At 46.8% G+C, this 18700-nt stretch overlaps 1 protein-coding gene across 4 annotated transcripts in view; it reads left to right on the top strand.

Annotated features, from left to right (window-relative positions):
• Positions 1 to 18700, top strand: part of LOC125457255 (lipase member H-like) — a 45346-nt gene that overhangs the window by 17962 nt on the left and 8684 nt on the right. The window contains exons 5-9 of one of the 4 annotated variants that reach the window (XR_009446524.1): positions 2002 to 2091; positions 5194 to 5349; positions 7298 to 7387; positions 15297 to 15408; positions 16508 to 16646. Coding sequence is in view for 3 of the 4 variants with exons in the window: in XM_059650018.1 (XP_059506001.1) it covers positions 2002 to 2091; positions 5194 to 5349; positions 7298 to 7387; positions 15297 to 15408 (448 nt within the window). In the remaining variant the exon portion in view is untranslated. The remainder of the gene's footprint in view (positions 1 to 2001; positions 2092 to 5193; positions 5350 to 7297; positions 7388 to 15296; positions 15409 to 16507; positions 16647 to 18700) is intronic. The other 3 variants (XM_059650020.1, XM_059650018.1, XM_059650019.1) reach the window with 3 other exon arrangements.

Raw genomic sequence — 18700 nt, 5'->3', positions numbered from 1 at the left:
GCATAAAAAAAACTATTCACAGTATCCCAGCTGTAGTTTGAATTAGTGCCTTGTATAGTTTTAGCACAATGTCCTAACTTTCAACTTCCTTTGAAATAAAGGCCAATTTTCCTTTCCTATTACCTGCTAACTTGGCTGCTCACTTTTTGTGCTAATAAAATGTGAGGCTGGATGAACACAGCAGGCCAAGAAGCATCTCAGGAGCACAAAAGCTGACGTTTCGGGCCTAGACCCTTCCTAGGCCCGAAACGTCAGCTTTTGTGCTTCTGAGACGCTGCTTGGCCTGCTGTGTTCATCCAGCCTCACATTTTATTATCTTGGAATTCTCCAGCATCTGCAGTTCCCATTATCTCTGCTCACTTCTTGTGATTCATCGATGATGCCACCTAATCCCCCTGTCTGTCACTTTCTGCAGTCTTTGTCCAGTTAAATAATATTCAGCTTTTCTATTCTTCCTGCCAACATACATAACTTCATATTGTCCCACATTATATTCCATCTATAAGAAGGCACAAGGAAACTTTCCTCTACCGTGTAATTAATAAGCAGTAAATGTTATACTAGCTGTGCATTCAGCCCTTGTTATGTCAAGCTCCTAATCACATATCTACACTCTTGAGTCCTCTAATTATCCTTTCTCCAATCAAATCCCACATTCTCTAGCAGTCTTATTGAAATAAATTAATCTCATATTTGAACTGTCTCAGAACACTGTTCTTATTACAGTCCAATAAAATTTATAGTTTAGCTATCCTAACTCTCCCATTGAATATTACCCCTCCACCTCCTCATCCCTCCTTATCCTAATTATCTGAGCAAGGTTCATCCTCTTTAATGTTAATGTTGATCTCTCTCTGCACCTTCCCAACAGCTATAACACTCCATCCTGCACTCTGTTCTGTTATCCTGATGCACTTGTATAGTTTGATCTGCCTGTTAAGCACATAAGGCAACACTTTTCACTGTAACTCGGTACATGTGACAGTAATAATCAAATCAAATCCTTTTGGTGCTCTGATCTTTCTGCTGAAATCTACCTATCCAGTACCTTACTTTCATAGTAGAAGATTCAACTATGAGAGTAGTGATATCTTGCTGTAATTGTGCAAGGCCTTGATAAGACTATACTTGGAATATGTGGAGGGAGTGCAATGAAGATTTCCTGGACATCTTCATTGAGGTCCAGGAAATCAGATGGCAGCACAGACATATGAGGAGAAGTTGAACTGATTGGGATTAGATTCACTGGAGTTCTCAAGAATGAGGGGTATTTCATAGACACCTATAAAATGTTGGCGGGACTAGACATGGTAAATGAAGGATGGATGTTCCTGATGACTGGGAAATCCAGACCAAGGAGTCGCGGTTTAGAGATGCAGGGATAACCCACATAGGAACAAAAACAGAAGTTGCCGGAAAAGCTAAACAGGTCTGGTAGCATCTGTGAAGAAAAAGCAGAATTAATGTTTCGGGTCTGTTGACCCTTCCTCAGACCATTAAGGACTGAGATGAGGAGAAATTTCTTCACCCAGAGAGTGGTGACCCTGTAGACTTCACCACCAGAGAGAGAAGGCTAAGCCAAAGCATTGTATAATTTCACTGAGGAGTTGGATATAGCTCTTGCGACTAAAGGAATCAAAGGATATGGGGTAAAAGCAGGAATAGGCTACTGAGTTGGATGATCAGCCATGATCATAGTGAATGGCAGAGCAGACTTCAAGTGCCAATTGACATCCTCCTGCCCCTTTTTGCCCATGTTTTTATGCTGCTATGTTTCTCCCAAGAAATCTATTTACCTTGTAGCTGAGCTGTCCCATCAAAGATTTCTCTGGCACCTTAACTCTCCCATCAAAGCCCACTCCCACCTGTTACTCTCCCTTCTCAGATCATTCCTGCAGCATCTGATACCACACTGAAGGTCCAACTTGTTGATCTATTAGTGTGACACTAATTAATGTGACAACAAAAAGAACATTTCACATATAATTATTCTTCTCGTAGCTCTTGGGTATGAAGAGTTTTTGGGGAACATCGACTATTATGCCAATGGAGGAACTGATCAACCGGGATGCCCTGCAACTATAATAGCTGGTTTGTATTGACACTCAGTTTTATTCTTCTTCGTTATTTCTTTAAAATTGTAGTTCATTGGCCACATGAGGTAAAAGGCCAGGCTTCCTCTCAAACAGCCACACTATCTTCATGCAAAACTTGATCAGCATCTCTCACAGCATCAAAACACACACAACATCAGGTTATAGACCAAACATTTTATTTGAAATCACACTTTTGGAGTGCTGCTCCTTCATCAGGTGAAGTTACGGTGTGGCATTCTCCCCACCTGAGAATGTCTACCTTCTGGAAACAAACATTCTGCCAGTGGAATTGTTACTGTCTCTCAGCAGGAAATGAGAGGAAATTTGGAATTGTGTCTGATAAGTAGCCATCTGATTATTCATACAGTCAGTCAAAGATTTCTTCAAAAAGCTCAGAAACATTACCTCAACAGATGATTTTCATTACTGCCTTGTATGTGAAGTTCAGTCCATCTCTATGTTGTCAGCCTTGGCTCAGTGGATAACCTTTGCGTGATTCAGGCTGGCACTCCAAGTCCCAGTCCTGAGGGAACACTACACTATTGTCTGTCTTTTGAATGACTCCCTCTTTGTTCTCTGAGGCACAGATTCAAGAATGTGTTTGTCTTTGAGAAGAAAAGTGGAGGAGTTCTCCCAAGCATTGAGAACAATCTGCCTTCAACCAACAGCTTATTTTTAACCCCATTGCCATTGTGGGATCTTACCTTGTACAAACTGGTTGCTTTGCTTCCTCGCATTGCAGCAGCGTCAATGCAATAGAAATACTTTGCAGCACCACTTTGCGTCAAAATTGCCATTTAGGAATTTCTGTGAGCATTCTGAGGTTTTTATTTATTTTCCATCAAGTTAACATGGCCATAGCTCCAACAGTTGGATAGAAAAGACAATGGAGACCAAAAAACAGGGATGTAGAACGAGGGTTAAAATAGTATCAGAGATAATGGGAACTGCAGATGCTGGAGAATTCCAGGATAATAAAACGTGAGGCTGGATGAACACAGCAGGCCCAGCAGCATCTCAGGAGCACAAAAGCTGACGTTTCGGGCCTAGACCCTTCATCAGAGAGGGGGATGGGGTGAGGGTTCTGGAATAAATAGGGAGAGAGGGGGAGACGGACCGAAGATGGAGAGAAAAGAAGATAGGTGGAGAGGAGAGTATAGGTGGGGAGGTAGGGAGGGGATAGGTCAGTCCAGGGAAGACGGACAGGTCAAGGAGGTGGGATGAGGTTAGTAGGTAGATGGGGGTGCGGCTTGGGGTGGGAGGAAGGGATGGGTGGGAGGAAGAACAGGTTAGGGAGGCAGAGACAGGTTGGACTGGTTTTGGGATGCAGTGAGTGGAGGGGAAGAGCTGGGCTGGTTGTGTGGTGCAGTGGGGGGAGGGGACGAACTGGGCTGGTTTAGGGATGCAGTTGGGGAAGGGGAGATTTTGAAACTGGTGAAGTCCACATTGATACCATTAGGCTGCATCCCTAAACCAGCCCAGTTCGTCCCCTCCCCCCACTGCACCACACAACCAGCCCAGCTCTTCCCCTCCACTCACTGCATCCCAAAACCAGTCCAACCTGTCTCTGCCTCCCTAACCTGTTCTTCCTCCCACCCATCCCTTCCTCCCACCCCAAGCCACACCCCCATGTACCTACTAACCTCATCCCACCTCCTTGACCTGTCCGTCTTCCCTGGACTGACCTATCCCCTCCCTACCTCCCCACCTATACTCTCTCCACCTATCTTCTTTACTCTCCATCTTCGGTCCGCCTCCCCCTCTCTCCCTATTTATTCCAGAACCCTCACCCCATCCCACTCTCTGATGAAGGGTCTAGGCCCGAAACGTCAGCTTTTGTGCTCCTGAGATGCTGCTTGGCCTGCTGTGTTCATCCAGCCTCACATTTTATTATTATGTAGAACGAGGGGATCTGTTAATCTTATATTTCCATCCTCTGTGATCCATTGAAAGGAATCATATTTGCCTCTTTACCCAAGTTTATCCATCTCAGTTCAGGTTAATCAAGTGCATGAAAATCTTATCCCACCCATGGAGACTCAAATGATGTGAGTGGAGCTTTGATCTGTCATAACACGCCTGTGAAACAGTTGATTTGTTCTCTCGGTTTTTTGTTCTGTTAATTTCTCACTGTTTTCATCAGCTCAATACTCCATTAGCAGCAAAGACCCAGCAATCATGGCTCAGGAACCCTTCAGAGCCCACATGTGTGTGAATACAGATGATCAAAGCTTTGAACACATTCCTGACCCGTGTGTTCATGAATGTATGACTTGAGATCAAAAGTATATCATGATTGTTGGGCAAAATTCAGGAGCAAGCAACCCCATCAATTCCCTGGTGATTTGTGCCAATGTGGTTCCTGTTAATTCTGCAGAGAAAGTTGCAGCAGCTGGAGATCACAGTGGAGAAGGATTGAAGTTCTGAAGAAGGGTCACTTGAGTCAAAACTCTCCACAGACGCTGCCAGACCTGCTGAGTTTCTCGAGCACTTCATGTTTTTATTATTCAAGTGGTTCACTTTGGAACAATGAAATGTAAAATGTGGAATTGAATCACTTTGTACAGAATGAGACATTTGGCCCATGATACTGCAGAGAACTGTTAGTGCTATCCAGATGGCCCCACTTACCACGTTCTTGCCTTGCAGCCCCGCACACTGTTTTTTGATATGATTTTTAAAAAAAAATTCATTTTCAGTATGTGAGCATCGCTGACTCGGCCAGCAATTTTTCCCTGTTCCCCCCATGGCCCTTGAGAAGATGGGGAAAGGCTGCTTTCCTGAACCACCACAGTCCATTTGGTGTAGCTAGACCGACAACACCACAGATAGATATTCACTTACATTCACCAGGACTTAAGATTGAGCATTATATCATGAGAGTCACTTACTCTAAGAAGTCCTTTTCCCAATTACATCGTTGGGAAAATGTTGTTGTCCCAGCCTCTTGAGTCAGAAGCTCCTGTCACCACAAGCTTTCAGCCAATACAAGGTACTCGGACAGTTTGTGGATATCTGACCAATATTCAACATGAGTTGCGTGTAGCTGGTCAGTTTGTTTGTGTATGACATTTTTTAAGCTGTTCTGTCCCTCCAGGCAAAAAGTATATGGTGTGCGATCATCAAAGATCTGTCTATCTGTATATAAGCTCCATGAACTCAACCTGTAATATTACTGTTTATCCTTGCACATCTTATGAAGATTTTCTGGATGCCCGTTGCACAGAGCATGATAAAACCTATCCAATATTTGGTAAGTGCCTTGCTGGATCAACGTTTTTGTCATTATAAGCTGTCTCCTCTCCTGTTTTGATGGTGCTGATTTATCTCGGAGTATTAGTTCCATTCAGACCCAATAACTATCCCGCTCTCACACAAAGCTGTCGTCCAACCTGCCTTAATCCAGATAGTCTGCCGAGACTCAAAACCACTGCCTCTGAGCAAAGGACGCTCGGTGGAACATTAATAAACGCATCCAAGATAATAGGAATCTAAGAACAGGAGCAGGGGTAACCCCTTGAGCCTGCTCTGCTATCTGATATGATCATGGCTGATCTCATCTTGGCCTCAACTCCACTTTTCTGCCAACTCTCCATAACCCTTCAATCCATTATTAATTTTTTAAAAATCAGTCTGTTTATCCCTTAAATTTATTAAATGCACTCTAGGATAGCCAATTCCCCAGATTCCTGACCCTTTGAGAGAAGCAATTCCTCTTTACCTCTGTTTTAAATCTGTTATCCCTTACACTAAAAGTACGACCTCTTGTTCGAGATTGTCCCACATGACGAAACATCCTCCCCATGTCTACTTTGTCAATCTCTGTTATTATACACCTCATCTTATACACCTCAATTAGATCTCCTTTCATTCTTCTCAACTCCAGACAGTATAGTCCTAAGCTTATCAGTCTCTCTTCATTTGATAAAGCCCTCTCCTCTGGAATTAATGTAGTGGACCTCCTTACAATGAATAAATCATTCACCTTATACCATTTTCTTTGGGAAAACAGAACTGATGCCAAATCATTTTAACTTGTGCTCCCAATCAGCTCCACTAACTACATTGAGTTGACAAGTGGCACTTAATATTGTGTCATACAGATGCCAGGCGATGATCATTTCAAACAAGAGCAAACCCAACTGTTGTCCCTTTACATTCAATGCCATTGCCATCACTGAATTTCCCACTATCACCAGCCTGGGGCTATCATTGACCTGAAACTCAAATGGACTAGCCATATAAACACAGTGGTTACAAGAGGAGATCAGAACCACTCCCCAACCTGACACAGCACTCACCTGCCACCGTGCTCACTTGCCAGCTCATCAACCTTCTACCTCATCTACCTTCAATCTCATCCACCTGGCCTCTATCCACCTGCTACTTACCACTTCACATACCATCTACCTCATCCATTCGAACAACAGATTTAAGAACAACTTCTTCTCCACTTTTATCAGACTTGTGACCGGACCCCATATATGTTGGAGTTGATATTTTTCTGTACCTTCTCTGTAGCTGGAACACTATATTCTGCACTCTGTTCCATTACCCTGATGGACTTAAGTAAGGTATGATTTGTCTGGATGGCACACACACAGAGCACTGTATCTCACTACATGTGACAATAATAAATCAAATCAAATCAAATCTACCACCCTGGGCACATGTCACCTCATCAAATTACCTCCTACTCCCCATGAATCCACGCACAAACTGACCCACATATCTCAGCCAACTAGAGACTCACCCGTTCATCCCCTCACCCACTTACATATTCACTGACATTCAAACTGTCCTCATGGGAACTGGTAGCATAAGAAGATGCCTGCCTTGTCTTCCATCAGCTCTATTCTGCTTCAGCAGACCTCTCTGAAGGATGCTGTGCTCTGCATCTCTGAGAAGACCAAACTTGAAAAGCCACCGAAGGGTGTGGTGCGCTGTCAAGCAAAAGGGGGAATCCAGTGATGACCCTTGTTCCTCAGGAGGTGCAGATCCGAGTATCAATTCAACTCTTTCATTCTTTGTAAAACAACTCCGATGTAACTTACTGCAGGTGACACTTTCAGGCACCTTGATATCAGAATCTGTCCATTGTGATGACTGTAACATAGAATACGGACTTTAGTTTTTGTCATGACTCAGTCAAATGACTTCCATTAATGCTCAAGGTGCAATGTCTTCACATTTCAATCCAGGTTATCACATTGAAAAATGGAGAAACAACCACTTAATGAAGTTTCCAAATAAGGTGTACTTTCAAACCTCCACTCAGGCGCCATATTGCAGTAAGTCTTATTTTGTTAATAAAGCGTGAGGCTGGATGAACACAGCAGGCCCAGCAGCATCTCAGGAGCACAAAAGCTGACGTTTCGGGCCTAGACCCTTCATCAGAGAGGGGGATGGGGGGAGGGAACTGGAATAAATAGGGAGAGAGGGGGAGGCGGACCGAAGATGGAGAGTAAAGAAAATAGGTGGAGAGAGTGTAGGTGGGGAGGTAGGGAGGGGATAGGTCAGTCCAGGGAAGACGGACAGGTCAAGGAGGTGGGATGAGGTTAGTAGGTAGATGGGGGTGCGGCTTGGGGTGGGAGGAAGGGATGGGTGAGAGGAAGAACAGGTTAGGGAGGCAGAGACAGGTTGGACTGGTTTTGGGATGCAGTGGGTGGAGGGGAAGAGCCGGGCTGGTTGTGTGGTGCATTGGGGGGAGGGGATGAACTGGGCTGGTTTAGGGATGCAGGAGGGGAAGGGGAGATTTTGAAACTGGTGAAGTCCACATTGATACCATTGGGCTGCAGGGTTCCCAGGCGGAATATGAGTTGCTGTTCCTGCAACCTTCGGGTGGCATCATTGTGGCACTGCAGGAGGCCCATGATGGACATGTCATCTAGAGAATGGGAGGGGGAGTGGAAATGGTTCGCGACTGGGAGGTGCAGTTGTTTGTTGCGAACTGAGCGGAGGTGTTCTGCAAAGCGGTCCCCAAGCCTCCGCTTGGTTTCCCCAATGTAGAGGAAGCCACACCGGGTACAATGGATGCAGTATATCACATTGGCAGATGTTCAGGTGAACCTCTGCTTAATATGGAAAGTCATCTTGGGGCCTGGGATAGGGGTGACGGAGGAGGTGTGGGGGCAAGTGTAGCATTTCCTGCGGTTGCAGGGGAAGATGCCGGGTGTGGTGGGGTTGGAGGGCAGTGTGGAGTGAACAAAGGAGTCACGGAGAGAGTGGTCTCTCCGGAAGGCAGACAGGGGTGGGGATGGAAAAATGTCTTGGGTGGTGGGGTCGGATAGTAAATGGCGGAAGTGTCGGAGGATGATGCGTTGTATCCGGAGTTTGGTAGGGTGGTGGGTGAGAATGAGGGGGATCCTTTTTGGGCGATTGTGGCGGGGGCAGGGTGTGAGGGATGTGTTGCGGGAAATGCGGGAGACGTGATCAAGGGCGTTCTCGACCACTGTGGGGGGAAAGTTGCGGTCCTTGAAGAACTTGGACATCTGGGATATGCGGGAGTGGAATGCCTCATCGTGGGATCAAATGCGGCGGAGGCGGAGGAATTGGGAATAGGGGATGGAATTTTTGCAGGAGGGTGGGTGGGAGGAGGTGTATTCGAGGTAGCTGTGGGAGTCAGTGGGCTTGAAATGGACATCAGTTACAAGCTGGTTGCCTGAGATGGAGACTGAGAGATCCAGGAAGGTGAGGGATGTGCTGGAGATGGCCCAGGTGAACTGAAGGTTGGGGTGGAATGTGTTGGCGAAGTGGATGAACTGTTTGAGCTCCTCTGGGGAGCAAGGGGCGCCGCCGATACAGTCATCAATGTAACGGAGGAAGAGGTGGGGTTTGGGGACCATGTAGGTGCGGAAGATGGACTGTTTCACGTAACCTACAAAGAGGCAGGGATAGCTGGGGCCCATGCGGGTGCCCATGGCCACCCCCTTTGTCTGTAGGAAGTGGGAGGAATCGAAGGTGAAGTTGTTGAGGGTGAGGACGAGTTCAGCTAGGCGGATGAGGGTGTCGGTGGAGGGGGACTGGTCGGGCCTGCGGGACAGGAAGAAGCGGAGGGCCTTGAGGCCATCTGCATGCGGAATACAGGTGTATAGGGACTGGACATCCATGGTCCTCCTCCTGGACACCAACCCCAGGCCTCCTACCTTCCCTTGACCTCTTCATCTCCAACTGCCGTCGAGACATTAACCGCCTCAAACTCTGCACCCCTCTCACAGACTCCAACCTCTCCTCCGCAGAATGGACAGCCCTCCGCTCCCTCCGCTCCAACCCCAACCTCACCATCAAACCCGCAGACAAGGTGACGCAGTGGTAGTATGGCGCACTGACCTCTACATCGCCGATGCCAGACGCCAACTCTCCCACACCACCTCCTACCGCCCCCTTGATCATGACCCCACCCCCAAGCACCAAACCATCATCTCCAACACCATTCATCACCTCATCATCTCAGGAGACCTCCCACCCACAGCCTCCAACCTCATTGTTCCCCAACCCCGCATGGCCCGTTTCTATCTCCTTCCCAAAATCCACAAACCTGCCTGCCCTGGTCGACCCATTGCCTCAGCCTGTTCCTGCCCCACCGAACTCATCTCCACCTATCTGGACTCCATTTTCTCCCCTTTGGTCCAGGAACTCCCTACCTACGTCCATGACATCACCCACGCCCTCCATCTCCTCCAGGACTTCCAATTCCCTGGCCCGCAACACCTCATTTTCACCATGGATGTCCAGTCCCTATACACCTGTATTCCGCATGCAGATGGCCTCGAGGCCCTCCGCTTCTTCCTGTCCCGCAGGCCCGACCAGTACCCCTCCACCGACACCCTCATCCGCCTCGCCAAACTCGTCCTCACCCTCAACAACTTCTCTTTCGATTCCTCCCACTTCCTACAGACTAAGGGGGTGGCCATGGGCACCCACATGGGCCCCAGCTGTCCCTGCCTCTTTGTAGGTTATGTGGAACAGTCCCTCTTCCGCACCTACACAGGCCCCAAACCCCACCTCTTCCTCCGGTACATTGATGACTGTATCGGGGCCGCCTCTTGCTCCCCAGAGGAGCTCAAACAGTTCATCCACTTCACCAACACCTTCCACCCCAACCTTCAGTTCACCTGGGCCATCTCCAGCACATCCCTCACCTTCCTGGATCTCTCAGTCTCCATCTCAGGCAACCAGCTTGTAACTGATGTCCATTTCAATCCCACCGACTCCCACAGCTAACTAGAATACACCTCGTCCCACCCACCCTCCTGCAAAAATTCCATCCCCTATTCCCAATTCCTCCGCCTCCGCCGCATCTGCTCCCACGATGAGACATTCCACTCCCACACATCCCAGATGTCCAAGTTCTTCAAGGACCGCAACTTTCCCCCCACAGTGGTCGAGAACGCCCTTGACCGCGTCTCCCGCATTTCCCGCAACACATCCCTCACACCCCGCCCCCGCCACAACCGCCCAAAGAGGATCCCCCTCGTTCTCACACACCATCCCACCAACCTCCGGATACAACGCATCATCCTCCGACACTTCCACCATCTACAATCCAACCCCACCACCCAAGACATTTTTCCATCCCCACCCTTGTCTGCCTTCCGGAGAGACCACTCTCTCCGTGACTCCCTTGTTTGCTCCACACTGCCCTCCAACCCCACCACACCTGGCACCTTCCCCTGCAACCGCAGGAAATGCTACACTTTCCCCCACACTTCCTCCCTCACTTCTATCCCAGGCCCCAAGATGACTTTCCATATTAAGCAGAGGTTCACCTGCACATCTGCCAATGTGATATACTGCATCCATTGTACCCGGTGTGGCTTCCTCTACATTGGGGAAACCAAGCGGAGGCTTGGGGACCGCTTTGCAGAACACCTCCGCTCGGTTCGCAATAAACAACTGCACCTCCCAGTCGCTAACCATTTCCACTCCCCCTCCCATTCTTTAGATGACATGTCCATCATGGGCCTCCTGTAGTGCCACAATGATGCCACCCGAAGGTTGCAGGAACAGCAACTCATATTCCGCTTGAGAACCCTGCAGCCCAATGGTATCAATGTGGATTTCACCAGCTTCAAAATCTCCCCTTCCCCCACTGCACCCCAAAACCAGCTCAGTTAGTCCCTCCCCGCACTGCACCACACAACCAGCCCAGCTCTTCCCCTCCACCCACTGCATCCCAAAACCAGTCCAACCTGTCTCTACTTCCCTAACCTGTTCTTCCTCTCACCCATCCCTTCCTCCCACCCCGAGCCATACCTCCATCTCCTACCTACTAACCTCATCCCACCTCCTTGATCTGTCCGTCTTCCCTGGACTGACCTATCCCCTCCCTACCTCCCCACCTAGACTCTCCTCTCCACCTATCTTCTTTTTTCTCCATCTTCGGTCCGCCTCCCCCTCTCTCCCTATTTATTCCAGAACCCTCACCCCATCCCCCTCTCTGATGAAGGGTCTAGGCCCGAAACGTCAGCTTTTGTGCTCCTGAGATGCTGCTGGGCCTGCTGTGTTCATCCAGCCTCACATTTTATTATCTTGGATTCTCCAGCATCTGCAGTTCCCATTATCATTTATTTTGTTAATGTATAGTTTCATACTGTAGGAACTTTAGATCCCAAAGATTTTGGGGAACTGGAAATGGCCCATCATTTTTTTTAACTTTATCATGGACAAACCAAACCCATACTTTCTCTATTTGTCGAAACCACAATTACCCCCATATCCTCAATCCCACTTCCTGACCTTCTTCCCATATCTCTCAGTTCTACTTCCCACCTCCTTCTTATATCCCTCAGTCCTACATTCTCACCTTCTCCCCATATCCCTCAATCGCACCAACTCACCTTTTTCCCTTAACTCTCCATCCGACCTCCCTACCTTCCGACCATGTCCCTCAATCCCATCTCCCCATCTTCTCCCCATATCCCTTAATCCCACTTCCCTCCTGTATCTCTCAATCCCATCTCCCCACCCTCTCCCCATATCCCTCAATCCCATCTCCCCATCTTCTCCCCATATCCCTTAATCCCACTTCCCTCCTGTATCTCTCAATCCCATCTCCCCACCCTCTCCCCATATCCCTCAATGCCATCTCCCCAAATTGTTCCCATGTCCCTCAATCCCATCTACCTACCTTCTCCTTATTTCCCTCATACATGAAGCTCCAAAGGTTAATATGCAGGTCCATCAAATTGTTAGAACATAGAACATAGAACAATACAGCGCAGAACAGGCCCTTCAGCCCTCAATGTTGCGCCAAACTGTGAACTAATCTAAGCCCCTCCCCCGACACTATCCCATCATCATCCATATGCTTATCCAAGGACTGTTTAAATGCCCCTAATGGGGCTGAGTTAACTACATTGGCAGGCAGGGCGTTCCCACACCCTTACCACGCTGTGAGTAAAGAACCTGCCTCTGACTTCTGTCTTAAATCTATCACCCCTCAATTTGTAGCTATGCCCCCTCACACAAGCTGAAGTCATCATCCTCGGAAAAAGGGAAGGCATTGGAGTAGTTACATTGAATGCAATAGGAATGGAATATAAAAATAGGGGAGTGTCATGTGTTAATTGTGTAGAACACTGTTGAGAAAACATTTGAGATGCTGCAGACTATTTTAGTTTCTTTGTGTAAATATAAATCAATGAAAAATACTTCAGAGAAGCTTCACATGACCTGGGATGAGAGGGTTTGGGTGGGAGTTGGCGTTAAGGTGTGAGGAAATATTGAGTGGATTGGACCTTTCCTCCTTGAAGTTTAGAAGAATGAGAGGTGATCTTATTAAAAACTAGGAGATCCTGAGGGTGCTTAGTCAGGATGGATTCTGAGAAGATATTTCCTCTTGTGAGAGAGCTTCGAATGAGAGACACAGTTTAATATAAGGGATCCCCAACTGGCGAAGGAGTTCAGAATGATCTTTTTTAACGAGTGGTTTTAATCTTTGGAACTCCCTTGCCCAGAGATTGGTGGAATTTAGAGGGGGGGAGGCGGTCATTCCATCCTTTTCAGGCAGAAGTAGATAATGCAAGTCAATAGCAATGGGGTCGGGTAGGGGTTGAGGTGGTAAAGTGGTGATGTGGGTTGTGGGGAGGTGACAGGTAGGTTATAATGTCAGTGGATGAGTTGGGTTGTTGGTGAGCTGGCAGGTGAGTGAAGTAGCAGAAAGGTGGATACAGGGTGATTAGCCACGATCTTGTTGAACGGTGAACGAAGCCTGAGGGGCGGAATGGCCTGCTCCTACTCCAAGTGCATATGCTTGCACAGATGTCAGGTTATTTCACCAGTTAGACGCCAGTGCTTTTAAAATCTACAGACTGTGTAAAACCTATAGTGTAAACCAGTGAATGACAAATTGAATTGTAAGGTAGCACTGACTTCAAGTGATAGATTGCCGCTGACTGAGCTTCATCAACGGATGAGTCGGTTAAGGGCCTTCGCTCTTGTCGAGATTGATGTGTATACATGGGATGTGTTCCCAAGAGGTGGGGGGGATCGGTTGTGAGGAGAAGTGGGTATGTAAAACACATTGGGTCAGCACGGTGTCTCGGTGGTTAGCACTGCTGCCTCACAGCGCCGGGGTTCAGGCTCGATTCCACCCTTGGGCGGCTGTTTGTGTGGAGTTTGTACATTGTGGGTGCTCCGGTTTCCTCCCACAGTCCAAAGATGTGCAGGTTAGGGTGGACTGGCCATGCTAAATTTCCCCAAGGTGTCCAGGGATGTGTGGGCTAGGTTGGATTAGCTGTGGGAAATGCAGAGTTATACGGATAGGGTAGGGGGCTGGGATGCTTTTCAGAGAGTCAATGTGGAACTCGGTGGGCTGAAAGGTCTGCTTCCACACTGCAGGCATTCAATGATTCTATTCTGTGACTCTAATATCTTCCCCCAAGTCCCAACTTGACCTCTGTAACACCCAACGCAATCACATGCAGAAATCCGCCGCCCCCACCCAATATTTAAATAAATAGACTAGGCTCATTATCCCGAATAATGTCATAGTACATAGTGACGAAGGATGCTGTAGGTTGCAGAGAGACATAGATAAGCTGCAGAGCTGGGCTGAGAGGTGGCAAATGGAGTTTAATGCAGACAAGTGTGAGGTGATGCACTTTGGTAGGAGTAACTGGAAGGCAAAGTACTGGGTTAATGGTAAGATTCTTGGTAGTGTAGATGAGCAGAGACATCTCGGTGTCCATGTACACAGATCCTTGAAAGTTGCCACCCAGGTTGACAGGGCTGTTAAGAAGGCATACAGTGTTTTAGCTTTTATTAATAGAGGGATCGAGTTCCCGAACCAAGAGGTTATGGTGAAGCTGTACAAAACTCTGGTGCGGTCGCACTTGGAGTATTGTGTACAATTCTGATCACCGCATTATAAGAAGGATGTGGAGGCTTTGGAAAGAGTGCAGAGGAGATTTACAAGGATATTGCCTGGTATGGAGGGAAGGTCTTACGAGGAAAGGCTGAGGGACTTGAGGCTGTTTTTGTTAGAGAGAAGAAGGTTGAGAGGTGACTTAATTGAAACATATAAAATAATCAGAGGGTTAGATAGGGTGGATAGGGAGAGCCTTTTTCCTATGATGGTGACGGCGAGCACGAGGGGGCATAGCTTTAAATTGAGGGGTGGAAGATATAGGACAGATGTCAGAGGTAGTTTCTTTACTCAGAGAGTAGTAAGGGAATGGAATGCTTTGCCTGCAACGGTAGTAGATTCGCCAACTTTAGGTACATTTAAGTCGTCATTGGATAAGCATATGGACGTACATGGAATAGTGTAGGTTAGATGGGCTTGAGATCGGTATGACAGGTCGGCACAACATCGAGGGCCGAAGGGCCTGTATTTTGCTGTAATGTTCTATGTTCTATGTTCTATAGTACAGTTGGTGTGGGTGATCATGCTTTTGCTAGTTCTTAGAGGAGGGAAGTTTCTCTTGCATTCCCCATCGGATTTCTGACATTTATGAACAGTGTTTTAGATTCTCCCAGAAATAGAATAACTTTCTCTCTATCTATCTTAGTGAACCTTTTCACAGATTTAAAATTATCAAGTCATTCCACTTGGGTGCCTCCCTGATTGTTATAACCTCTCAGTTCTGGTGTCATTCTTGTAAATCAGAGTTCATACCAGCACCAGTATCTCAATGTCCCTTTTGTAAGATGGAGACCAGAAACTGTGCTTTGAGATGCTCCTTGTTCTTCGTGCAGTGTACTATTACCTTCTGGACATCATCACCTGGAACAAAAATACCCGGAAAGGTTACATTACAGTTGGAATGACTGGAGAGAATGGGGCCGTAGTGAAAGCAGAAGCCAATCGGTGAGTACGATCAGCGAAAATCTCTGCTTCGAAATCTCCATCACACAGGAATGCTCCCCAGAGGCAAGGGCTGTGAAAGGTCATGGTTCTGAAAGGGTTAATGTTGACATTGTATCAGCTCTGCCCAATCTGATAATGCTATCAGCTGACTTTGTTTGAAGATGGGTCTTGTATAGTTGAATACCAGTTCTGTGATAATGAGAACTGCAGATGCTGGAGAATCCAAGATAATAAAATGTGAGGCTGGATGAACACAGCAGGCCAAGCAGCATCTCAGGAGCACAAAAGCTGACATTTTGGGCCTAGACCCTTCATCAGAGAGGTGAAGGTCTAGGCCCGAAACATCTGCTTTTGTGCTCCTGAGATGCTGCTGGGCCTGCTGTGTTCATCCAGCCTCACATCTTATTATCTTGAATACCAGTTCTGTCGGTTTCTGCTAGAAGCAGTTGGGAGGCCTTTGGTATATTCACTGCCACCACTTCTTGTTGCTAGAAGTCTAAGCTACGTATACCTCTGGGGAATGATGTCCACTTAGACTCTTCAGATCTGATCAATCCTGATCAACAATAAATGTGTTTATTTCACACTGCTTTGTCATTAGTTACGTGATGACTGATGTATATGAATGTCTCTTGTGAGATCTCTGGCACACTGTTGTTTTGGCTACAGTCTGTCAACATTAAGAACAGCCCCTGAGTGTTATACACTCTCTGGCAAACACATGGAAGACTGATAGGACACACACACGGAACTCTGGCTGGGTTCTTGATCCAGGAACAGTCCTCTTTGTCTACTTGGTAGAGTTCATATTATAGAATCATAGAGGCTTATAGCACAGAAAAAGAACCTTTGGCTCATCACGTCTGCCCCAGCCAACTTATCACTAGTCATTCCAATCTTATTTTTCAGCACTTGGCCCACAATGCATTAAAACTGTTCAGGCACTAACTGTCTTATACAATAGTAGCAAGTTGTACACTAGCCTTTCTAGGGAGCAGATGTGTCCTCTATAGTTCCTGAGAGCCCTTTCTAATTATGCTTGTTTAATAATGTAGAGTGTACTTTTTGCCAAGTTGCAATAAACCATCTTTTAACTCAGACAAGTGCCTCTTCTGCGGGGACTCCTCAGTGATCTATCCTCTACCACTGATAAATAGAAAGAGCCCGGACACAGACTACACAAAGGAGGACTGGTGCCAGTAAATCACCTCAAACAACACTTCTACATGTTGGCAGAGGTGAGAAATACTACGAGGTGCCAGCAGTGGCAATCCGGGCAAACACCACAATGTACCTCACCTTCTACATTAGATTTTGTTCGACATCCCTCATTTCAATGGACTGTACGTCTGGATCATCCGCCATGGTGTTACTGCAGGAAGACATGCTGTGCTACACAACATCCCTCAGGCACAAAACACTGCACAGGCAATCATGTCATCTCTAAACCAACATGCTCATATTAATGACATAGATTACAGTATAGTGCAAGGGCATTCAGCCCAACTGGTCCATCCTAGCATTTATGCTCCACAGAAGCCTCTTAGCAACTTATTTTATTTCACGCAATAAACATTTGTTTTGATTCCTTTCTCAATTATCTGCTTACCTGTAGCTTCTCCTCAAACATTATTTGTTTTTCAGCTCAACTACTCCTGTGCTAGTGAGTTCCATGTACTAACCCATTTGTGGGTTGAAGATATTTCCCCTAAAGTCCCTGGTTACATTAATTAGTCGCTGCCTATTGATTATGGCCCCCAGGGTCGGACTCTCCCTCCCAAGTAGTCATACCTTCAGTCACCTTGAGCATATCAAGTGCTTTCATTGTTTCAGATATACAAACAGACAAACAAATGAGCTAGAAACAGAAGTAGGCCATTCAGCCCCTTAAATCTGTTCTGCTGTTCAATAAGATCATGACCGATCTGATTGCAACCTCAAATCCATAATCATAACAACTCATGATAACCTCTTACCCCCATCTGCTTGACAATTAATAATCTACACCTACCTTAAAACTATCCAAGGGCCTGGATGTGAGATTGCTCGCTGAGCTGGAAGGTTACTTTTCAGACGTTTCATTACCATTCTAGGTAACATCATCAGTGAGCCTCCGATGAAGCGTTGGTGTTATGTCCCGCTTTCTATTTATCTGTTTAGGTTTCCTTGGGTTGGTGATGTCATTTCTTGCGTTGGTGATGTCATTTCCTGCATTGGTGATGTCATTTCCTGTTCTTTTTCTCAGAGGATGGTAGATTGGCTCCAAATCAGTGTGTTTGTTGATGGAGTTCCAGTTGGAATACCATGCTTCTAGGAATTCTCGTGCGTGTCTCTGTTTGGCTTGTCCTAGGATGGATGTGTTGTCCCAATCAAAGTGGCGTCCTTCCTCATCTGTATGTAAGGATACGAGTGATAGTGGGTCATGTCTTTTTGTGGCTAGTTGATGTTCATGTATCCTGGTGGCTAGCTTTCTGCCTGTTTGTCCAATGTAGTGTTTGTCACAGTTCTTGCAAGGTATTTTGTAGATGACGTTCGTTTTGTTTGTTGTCTGTATAGGGTCTTTTAAGTTCATTAGCTGCTGTTTTAGTGTGTTGGTGGGTTTGCGGGCTACCCTGATGCCAAGAGGTCCGAGTAGTCTGGCAGTCATTTCGGAAATGTCTTTGATGTAGGGGAGAGTGGTTATGGTTTCTGAGCCCGTTTTGTCTGTTTGTTTGGGTTTGTTGCTGAGAAATCTGCGGACTGTGTTCATAGGGTACCCATTCTTTTTGAATACGCTGTACAGGTGATTTTCCTCTGCTCTGCGTAGTTCCTCTTTGCCACAGTGTGTGGTGGCTCGTTGGAATAATGTTCTAATGCAGCTTCGTTTGTGGGTGTTGGGATGGTTGCTCCTGTAGTTCAGTATTTGGTCCGTGTGTGTTGTTTTCCTGTTGACGCTGGTTTGAAGTTCCCCATTGGCTGTTCGCTCTACTGTGACATCTAGGAATGGCAGTTTGTTGTTGGTTTCCTCCTCTTTTGTGGATGTTATGCCAGTAAAGGGTATTATTGATGGTCTTGAAGGTTTCCTCTCATTTGTTTTGCTTCGTGATGACAAAGGTGTCATCCACATAGCGGACCCAACGTTTGGGTTGGATGATTGGCAGAGCTGTTTGTTCGAGTCTCTGCATTACTGCCTCTGCTAAGAACCCTGATATCGGAGATCCCACGGGTGTACCGTTGGTTTGTCTGTAGGTTTTGTTATTGAAAGTGAAGTGGGTGGTGAGGCATAGGTCCACTAGCTTGATGATGTTGTCCT

The sequence above is a fragment of the Stegostoma tigrinum genome, chromosome 12 (genome assembly GCF_030684315.1).
Source record: "Stegostoma tigrinum isolate sSteTig4 chromosome 12, sSteTig4.hap1, whole genome shotgun sequence".
In the NCBI taxonomy this organism is placed as follows: Eukaryota; Metazoa; Chordata; class Chondrichthyes; order Orectolobiformes; family Stegostomatidae; genus Stegostoma; species Stegostoma tigrinum.
This window is presented reverse-complemented; position numbering and strand designations above follow the sequence as displayed.